Genomic DNA, 10,249 nt, shown 5'->3' on the forward strand with positions numbered 1-10,249 from the left:
ACGCCACCGTATCAATGTAGTGTGACATTATTTGTGTAAATTAAACCTGGTTTTTTTTTTTTGGAAACCTGGTTAATTATACTTTTTATATGGAATAATATTTATATGGCCTTCATAGTATTACATTCAATTTGAAATATTCATATGCACTTAATTAAGTTATTAAGATACCCCAAGCGGATGGCACCTCTGTAGCTCCCCTTGAAGGAAGGTCATAAATCAAAATCTAGTACAATTTCAAAGCCCTACTCTCTGGCAGAGAGTAAATTATATCTTAGACTAGAGTTCACCTTGCATTGTAGCATGATTCAAAATGATAACCTTTAGTTTTTTTTTTTTTTAGATAAATTGAGTTTCTCAACTTATGCCAGACTAATCTTAAACCCGGCCCTCAGAACCCCTACCCAAGAATAGTTAGGAGAGGTAAATCAAAACCCCTACCCAAGAATTGCTGCAAATAACCTCTCAGTTAGTCCTTATCATTGACTTTGCGCACAATGAATCACTCTCTAATCTATATACAACCAAACGATTATAAGTGATTGTTCACATTATTATTATTACTGAGTATATTATTACAAGGTCTAAATAAAACAAACTCGGAGGCCGGAATTAATGGAAATGATGTCTAAGCTTGATTTATTTCATGCCCAATGCCATTCTGATTAGCATTGATGGCGTCTGCCGAGCTTAAATCCCTCGCTATATCCCTAAGCAAAAACTTCTGAATCTTGCCGGTTGACGTCTTCGGAAGCGCCGCCATGAAAACCACCTTTCTTGGCACCATGAAAAGCGGCAGACGCTCCTTGCAGAATTCCCTCATCTCTTTCTCCGTCGGTTTCGCTATGATCCCTTTCTTTAAACTCACAAAAGCGCACGGCGTTTCCCCCCAGAACTTGTCCGGCCGCGCCACCACCGCCGCCTCGTCAACCGCCGGATGCATGTACAGAACGGACTCCACCTCCACGCTGCTCAAATTTTCGCCCCCGGAAATGATTACATCTTTCAATCTATCTTTCACTTCTATATACCCGTCAGGGTGGATTACTCCAACATCGCCGGTATAGAACCACCCATCTTCTTTCATGCATTTTGAGGTTCCTTCTGGGTCTTTTAAGTACCTGTTGAAATTAACATGAACACGAAACAATAATAATAATAGCAGAAAGCAATGTTGCAGAAGGGATAAGGCGCTAGGCACTAGTCGAGTGCCTAGGCGCCTCTTAGACAGTGTAATTGAGTATATGATCCCAACTTTTCTCATTCAAGGTTATCAATTGTTAGACTATTATAATAACACAAATTAATCAATTATATATGTTAGTTGGTTAATTCTTCCAAAAGGTTGAACCCCAACCTTAAGGGCTCCCACACCCCGACCTGACAGAACATTTGAGAGGATGTAAATCATGGTAACTCAACTGAATATGAACCACAGAGACTAGACCTGTTAGTTGGTTAATTGAGTATATAACTGGAGGAATATAGAAAATAAACTATTGAACATACAAAAAATATCATTGGACCTAGTTGGGCATTGACTTAACTTAGTTGTGCCCAACTAGGCAGAGTTAAGCGTCCAACTCGACGCCTAAGACGTCTAGTGGGTCAGCCAACTAAAAGTCCCTTAAAATTGAAATTCTTAATTCTTATATGAGACAAATTGAGTAGTACCCGAGCATCACGCTGTTGCCTCTTAACACGATTTCTCCGACCATATTTCCGTCTCGTTTCACGCTCTTTCCGGTGTGCGGGTGCACCACATCGGCGCCGGTAAATCCAACGCTTCTCACTCCTTGCCGTGACTTGATCGCCGCTCTCTCCGGGGCCGGTAAGTTATCCCACTCGCGTTTCCATGCACACGTCACCGCTAATCCCCCAGTTTCCGTCAGGCCGTACCCGTGGCTCACTCGAAAACCCAAGGACTCGACCCTTTGAAGCACGGCGGCCGGCGGCGGAGCCCCGGCCGTGAGGATATCAACGGGAGAGGTGAGCGGCTTTGTATTAGCGTAATTATTATAATTGGCCAGCATGTTAAGCACCACCGGCGCGCCGCACATATGGGTTACTCCGTGCCTTTCAATGGCGTCGTTGATGGAAGCCGGGTCGACGCGGCGGAGGCAAACGTTGGTGCCGCCCACCGCCGCCATGCCCCAGGTGTAGCTCCACCCGTTGGCGTGGAACATCGGCAGCGTCCATAAGTACACCGGCTGCCGGGGGACCCACCAGTGAAGCAAACTCATGAATGCGACGCTAAACGCCGCCCGGTGGCTGTAGAGTACGCCTTTGGGAGAAGAAGTGGTGCCCGAAGTGTAATTCAACGCTATCGGGTCCCACTCGCTCTCCGGCCCCACATAACTGAACCCCGGATCGCCTCCTCGTACCATGTTCTCGTAACAATCATGGAAACCACCAAACTCCTTTTCCTCATCATCATCGTCGTCGGAAATGAGAACTAAAATCGGACGTTTAGATAACGCGGTCGCCGGGAGCAAAGAAATGGCTTCCTGGACTAAAGAACTCGACTGAAAATCCACGAAAACCAGCTTGGACTCGCTGTGGAGGAGCTGAACGGAGATCGTCTTAGCGTCGAGGCGGAGATTGACGGTGTTCAGAACCGCGCCCGCCATTGGCGCCGCGAAGTGAAGCTCGTACATGGCCGGAATATTGGGCGCCAGGACGGAAACCACGTCGTTTTTCTTTATCCCCAGACGCGAAATCGACGACGCCAGTCTCAAGCACCGCTCGTGCGTCTCCGACCACGTATACGCCGTGTCGTTGTACACGACGGACGGGCAATCGCCGTACACCGTCGCCGCTCTTTCCAGGAAGTCCACCGGGGTTAGAGGGCAATTATTGGGACGACGAAGAATCCTTTGCGTTTTCATGGGCGCAACTTCTGTGATTTGTTCACTGAAAGAATTCATGGTCACACATTTTGTTGCAGTTCTGGGTTTACATTTCATCCCTAGCCCAACAGGGTTGGTGGGGGAGAAAACAAAGAGGCATGGGCTTATTGCTGTGGCTTTTGTGAGTAGATCCATTTTCTTATCTTATCGAGTTTGTGAGTTGGTGGAACCTTGGCCTGAAGAGTAGTGGTCTTATAATCAAGAAAGAAAGATGGATACTATATCACGTACAAGTTTAATATATATTGAATTATTATTGGTACTTTCTTCTTCTCCAAATTATTGGTACTTCTGGTTTTAATTTAGAGTTTGGTGTCATTCCACTAGTTGTGTACGGAGTAATAAGGAAAATATTTCTTGTTAGATCGTAGTACTGCACTATGCTTGTTGTCGTAAGTCCAGCAGTTAACCATGGAGTTCTTTGGCTACTAAAAATAATTGGTGATAAAATATGTGAACATTAATCATTTGACCACAAAGCCATAATGTCATATCTGGAATCGAGCAAGGCTGAATTCGGTCAACCAGACTACACCCAACACTTCTTTCTCCTTATGTTTTATCTCCTAAAATCCCTCTATATATATGATATGACTCAATTAAAGCGTCCACTAAATAGAAGAAGGCTGAATAATCAAAATATTTTTATTGGTGGAAAGAATTATTTATGCTCTGTGGTTCATGTTCAGTTGAGTTATCATGATTTACATCCTCTCATATATTCTATCAGGTCGGGGTGTGGGGGCCTTTAGGATTGTGGTTCAACGTTTTGGAAAGAATGCTATGAAAAGTGAAGCGGTATGTAATATTACTCGTATAATAATTATCTTAGCATTACTCATATAATAATTATCATTATAGAAATAAAGATTCTCCTTTTATCTAAACTTGTTACTTATATAAACACAACTAATTCTTATATCATTATAGAGGCCGCCAAGGGTCTTGTGGTCGAGCGACATAGCTGTGACTTCTCAAATGAGAGATCACACATGGACTCTTTGTGCTTTATAGGTCGAGAAAGTATTGAACAGATACTACATTGTAACAGAGTTAGTAGTACAAAAAAAAAAAAAAAATCTTCACCCGAATATAAAAAAATATATAAACACAATGCACCCGAATATAAAATATATAAACACAATGTTTGAATATTTAGTTGTTAAAAATTGCATATTTAAGTATTTAAGTTTACATACTAAAATTGATGATAATAACGAAAATGCTAGATTAATGTTCATAAACTAAACACGATGTGTTTTGAGACTCAAAGATTAATGTTTAAAAACTAGACACTATATGTTCATATACTCAAAGTTTAATGTTCATAAATTAGACACTACAATATTTACTATGTTATATGTTCATAACATGTCTTATATATGTTCAAAAATTCAAAATTTAATATTCATAAACTAGACCCTGTATATTTATAAACTCAAACTTAATATTTAGAAACGATAGTTGAAATAATGTTTTTTAATTTGGATCAGGTCCACCTTACAAGGTTAACCCTTGTCATATAACTATTGAAATTTGAAAAAGACTAGTTAGGCTAGCTAGTAATACCAGTAAAGTAGTGAATGGTACGTATGTACATACTTCCGTGGGGGTAATAGTATTACAATGAAATGGTGAACGCAGTTAATTAGTTTGGCGCAAATTGTGTCGTGAAAAACAGTCTGCAAACACACAATTTTCATTGGCGTAAATTATTGGGTTTTAAAAAGTATTGTTCCAAACTGCAAATCCAATAACCCGTCTTCCACACATCGGAATTTATAAAGCTGTGGAAATAGTGTTGATAATGGTTTAAAATCTAATTAGACCAGATTATGGCCTACTTTGATCTGTTTGGTGCCACATTGGCAAATTTAACTGTGGACCAAATTTACTGAATATTATATTTTTAAATAAGGGGGTGGGGTGTGCTAAGTCTAATTATGTTCTATAAATAATGAACCTTATATATAGCATAAATGAGCTTAGATATATATGTCTAAATAATCAACCTTTAATCAGTTCGTACATGCTAATTTAATGAATCTTATGTATACAAATAATAAACTTTATGTATATAAATAATGAACCATCAAGTTATTTTTTCGTACTATTATATATACATTCAAATAATGACTATTACGCATAAAAATAATAAGAATAAGGATCAAATAGGCCACTGAACTGCACACCAAAGTGCAATTAGGCTATCGAACTAAAAAAATGCAATTGGATCATTGAACAACATAAAATCATACAATTAGGTCTAAAATGACCTGTTGACCTGGAATTGTGGTGACGTGACGTTTACCAATTTTAAAAATAATTTTTAAATATAATTTTAAATAAAATAATTAATTAAAAAAAAAAACTAGAATCGTCTCCGGCCATTCTAATTTTTTTTAAAAAAAAAATTAATTATTTTATTTAAAATTATATTTAAAATTGGTAACCGCCTTTTCAAGTAAATAGGTCATTTTGGACCTAAGTGCATGATTTTGTGTTGTTTAAGGACTCAATTATATTATTTTTGAGTTCGATGACCTAATCGCACTTTGGTGTGCAGTTCGGTGGCCTAGTTGACCCTTATTCCAAAATAATATAACTCAATGAAAAAAAAGAAAAAAAGAAAAAAAGAAAAAAAAAGGGAGCCTATTTACGCAACTACACGTTTTGCAATGCCTGGCCATTACCATCCGTCTTCAAAAAGTGGTTTATATACTCTCAACCCAGAGAATTCATTAGCATTGACATTCCTCATTCATTGGTTTTTTTTTTTTTGAAAGTCCTCATTCATTGGTTTAATTTGTCCAAAGTTAATAAGGTGATGGATTAAGTCTCTTGCAATGTAGAAGAATATTGAATGCCTTTTTTCATTTCGACTTTATCATCCTTATTACCATCCTTGCCTCTCAAGTTGACTCTTACGAATTATTGCTTCCTTTTACTTAGTCCATCTTAATTTTATTAGTGGAATTCACCCAATAATCCATATAGGAGAGGTTTCTTAATCACTATATCGTGGACGATGGTGCACTATTTGCATTGGGGAGCCTATTCAAATTATGTACTTGCATTTAACATATTATGCATTTTAGTTTTAGTTAACAAATTATGTACATGTTATATTTAACATAGGTGTTTGGAAAATAGCTTATCAGTCAAATTAAAGTCTAGCTTATTTGACCAACTTTAGTTGTTTCATTGGTCAAATAACTAATATGAGCGTTTGATAAATAACTTTTTGACTTATAGCTTATTGGTGCTAATAAGCTAAAAGTGAAAAAATTACTTTGAGTAGATTTTTATTTCCGCTTATTGCATTTTTGTTTTAAAAGTTTAATTTACCATTAAAAGTTGTTGGTTATTGTAGTGTTTATAGTTATTCAAATTTACCTTTTTTATATTTATTCAAGTTTAATTATATTTTTAATATTAAATTATTATTAAGTAGAAGTATTTCTTTATAATTATAACATTATTAATAATAAAACAAAAATCCGTAGTTAAAATATAATTCATAATAACATGATGATGACAATAAATTGTAAAAGTATTGTATTAGTTAAGTAAATAGCATAATATACTTTTTTGACATAATTATTATTAACAACTTACGTTTATTATATTTTAATATTAAATTATTATTGACTAAGTAGTATTTCTTTATAATTATAACATTATTAATAATAAAACAACAAGCAATAGTAAAAATATATTTCGTAATTAATAATAACACAACCATGATAATAAATTGTAAAAGTATTTTAGAGTTAAGTAAATATCATAATATATTTATGCCCTTATAGGTCATTTTACATATAATCAGCTATCAACTATCAGCTCATTTTACCAAACACATTTTACAACCAACTAATATTATCAGCTACTAGTCAAACCAGCTAGCCTAATTAACTAACAGTTATCGACTAACTCAATCAACTATCAACTAACAACTATATATTTTTCAAACACTCCAATTATCTAACTTTAATTTATTTACAAGTACATAATTTTTTAATTGAAGATATATAACATATTAATTGTAAGTATATAATTTGAATTAGGGTATACATTGTAGACTCTGGTCCACAATTTTTGCAGAGGTTTCCTCACCCATCCTCCTTTCAATGAGACTTGCACCCGCCTGTCTCCCAAAGTTAGGGATGGCAATGGGTCGGGTGTGGGTCGGGGAGGGCTACATCCATCACCCGACCCATCTTATATTTTCTCCACCCACCCCCACCTCCAACCCGCATCGGATGGACTTTTTCAGAACCCACCCCCACCCCCACCGGGTGCGGGTGCCCACTACGGGTACCCACCACTTATCATCTTATTATGTTTTTCAAAAAATAATATTTAAATTATTTACACATAATAAAAAAAATAAAATCCATTAGTGATACTAAAACATAAATAATGAAAATATTTAAATATAATAACTAAATTGTTAATTTTTAAAAATAAACTTAGTAGTTTTGATATAAAAAATAGTAAAAAGATACACGAAGTTATATAAACTTTTATAAATAACTACATAGTACTACTAGTATTTATTTTACTATTATATATATATATACACACACACACACATGGTGGGTCGGGTGGGATTCTAGGCGGGTCTTGTATATAAAACCCGAATTCAACCCAACCCACCGCGGATTTGCTTTTGTAAGACCCACCCCCGACCCACCACCCACCATCACCCAAAAAAACCCGATCCATGCAGAGTGAATTCGGGTGGATATCCACGGGTCGAATTGAAATTGCCATCCCTACCCAAAGTTCCACTTGAGAGAGCTCAAGATCAGAAGTTGAAGGTAGGTTTAAGATGAATTTTAGGTCTATATTTGTATAAAGATTAGATATACATTTAAGTTGAATGTTAGGTCAACATACATATTAGAAATTTAGAATAGAAGAGTTTAAAGGTTAGATATACATTTAAGTTGAAGGTTACGTCAACATTTATGTTGGAGGTTGATAGTTGATTGGGTATGTTAGAATCGAACAGTCCACCCACACGGGTTTAGCTCAATGGTTTAGTGGGCAGTATTTAGGGTAAGAATAGAAGAGTCATGTCTTGTATGAAAAGTCATGTCATTATATTTTGGTCCTATTTGGTAAAATAGTTAATTTATTAGTTAACTTTGACTTATTTGATCACTATTAATTATTTGACTTGATTAAAAAAGCAATATAAGTGTTTGATTAATTAGCTTTTTGTAACTCCAAAATGTTAAAATTCAAAAAGTTACTTAAAACAACTTTTTCAATTAACTTTTTGAGAAAATAAATTATACCAACTAGTTCGACCCTCTAATTATCCCAATCAGCTAACAGCTAACCGGTATTAGCTAACAACCATTTTCAAACAGTGCCTTTATGTTTTTTTTTTTTAATTTATATATACAATACTTATATTTTGTCTATTTTTCTTCTATATCTTTCATATATATTTTTCATATACTTGTTATTTTAACGGTAGTGTTAACCCGCTGTTAACGGTCCATAAATCACAAGAAAGTAAACACTTAGTATTTTATATGGCATAATTTCCTAGAATACGATGGATTATTACGATTTATTAAATCACTCAAATAAAAATAAAAATATAAATAAATAAATAAAAAAGAACAAAGTAAACACTTCATATTTGATAGACAATTCATAGTAGGAGTGACTACAGTTTAATTCTGGTATCGAACCACCGTTTTACGGTTCTGAAAAAATGACCAACTGGAACCAGAACCTTCTAGGAAGGTTCCAGTTCGGGTTCGGGAACCAACAATGAAATTTTTTTACAATTTTTTCATTCTAAATTTTATCTTTTTTTTTTTTTTTTTTTTTTTTTTTTTATTAAAACATCCCCTTTTGGTCCAAGTATTATTGTGGCATGTTCATAAGGTTCAAATTGGCCACTAAACGTAACATGAAAATGCAATTAGGCCACTGAACGAAAAAAATATGCAATTAGACCACTGAACACCCAAAAAGTGCAATTAGACCACTGAACACTCCAAATGTATGCAATTTCACCGGATAGCAGGTTACCATCAATTTTAGCAGGTTACCTGCTTACGTGGCGGCTGAGTTGGCATTTTTAATAATTTTTAAATAATTTTTAATAACTTTCAATAATAATTTTTTTATAAAAAAAATTGAAAAAAATAAATAAATAAATTTAAAAAAAAATTGTTTTAAATAATTTTTTTAAAACTTTATTATTAAACTTTATAAAAAATTATTTAAAAATTATTAAAAATGCCAACTCAGCTGCCACGTAAGCAGGTAACTTGCTAAAATTGATGGTAACCTGCTATCAGGTGAAATTGCATACATTTGGAGTGTTCAGTGGCCTAATTGCACTTTTTTTTTCGTTCAGTGGCCTAATTACATTTTCAGGTTAGGTTCAGTGGCCAATTTGAACCTTATTCCTAAAAAATATAGTGGGCCAATTACTTTGTATAAAAAAATATCTAAATGTCCTTGTATTTAACAACATTTAACGATTTTGTTGACGGGGGACAAAAAATTTGGTCATGTCAAAATAATACTATAACCAAATAATTAAGGATGTTCTGATTAAAAAAAAAAAAAAAAAACTAAAAAAAAAAAAACTAAAAGTGGACCGTCACCAATAAATCTATGACCAAAAATGAAATTAACTTTATATTGAATGATGTGGAAGTGAGATCCACTTTTAAAAGTGAGAAAGTATTGTAAGAATAAAGATAACCTAATAACTCAAAATCACTACTTAAAATGTCAGTTTTGCTAATTTTTCCAAATTCTTCCCCAAAGGCAAAATTATGCCTAATTGAGTATTGGTATTTCAGTGAATATGGAGTACACGTTTAAGTTTTACATTGTAAAAAAAAAAAAAAAAAATATGAGCCATCAAATGGACTCTCATAAATAATCAATATTTGACTATATTTTTTTATTAGCAGTATATATACATATGTTATCCACTGAAGGTTGGGTAATGTGTTATATATTCAAGATTATTATATTGCTAGTGGAACTAATTCCAGAGATGAATTGAAAACTTTTGAAATCCCCTTTAAAGAGATGAGTATGTGAGGAGACAGAAACTTCAAGCTTTAAGGATAGAGTTTGAATAAGTTTCAACAATGGAAGAAGAATCCATTAGAAATTACTTCTCAAAGATATAGACAGTGATGAATAAATAATTAAAATAAATAGCTTTGGTGAAGCATTCAAGATGCTCATGTAGTGGGGAAAAATATTCATAATTTATCAGTCAATTTTGACTTATTTGACCACTATTAGTTATTTGACTGGGTTAAACATTCATAAGTGTTTAATTAATT

General features: G+C 34.4%; 1 protein-coding gene across 1 annotated transcript; it reads right to left on the bottom strand.

Annotated features, from left to right (window-relative positions):
• Nucleotides 1–530: 530 nt before the first annotated feature.
• Nucleotides 531–3,106, bottom strand: LOC109192784 (probable acyl-activating enzyme 6). Its single transcript, XM_019343489.1, has 2 exons — nucleotides 1,675–3,106; nucleotides 531–1,121 (listed from the first exon to the last, which is right to left on the bottom strand). The coding sequence occupies exons 1-2, from the start codon at nucleotides 3,042–3,044 to the stop codon at nucleotides 629–631; spliced, it is 1,863 nt and encodes a 620-aa protein (XP_019199034.1). The 5' UTR covers nucleotides 3,045–3,106; the 3' UTR covers nucleotides 531–628.
• Nucleotides 3,107–10,249: the final 7,143 nt, after the last annotated feature.

Source organism: Ipomoea nil, unplaced genomic scaffold (genome assembly GCF_001879475.1).
Source record: "Ipomoea nil cultivar Tokyo-kokei standard unplaced genomic scaffold, Asagao_1.1 scaffold1834, whole genome shotgun sequence".
Classification (NCBI taxonomy): Eukaryota; Viridiplantae; Streptophyta; class Magnoliopsida; order Solanales; family Convolvulaceae; genus Ipomoea; species Ipomoea nil.

Excerpts from the sequence above, each read along its gene's own strand:
- LOC109192784 (XM_019343489.1), bottom strand. The coding sequence starts at position 3,044 with ATGGATCTACTCACAAAAGCCACAGCAATAAGCCCATGCCTCTTTGTT. Across the intron at positions 1,122-1,674 it reads GGCAACAGCGTGATGCTCGG|GTACTTAAAAGACCCAGAAG; the intron begins GTACTACTCAAT and ends TAATTTCAACAG.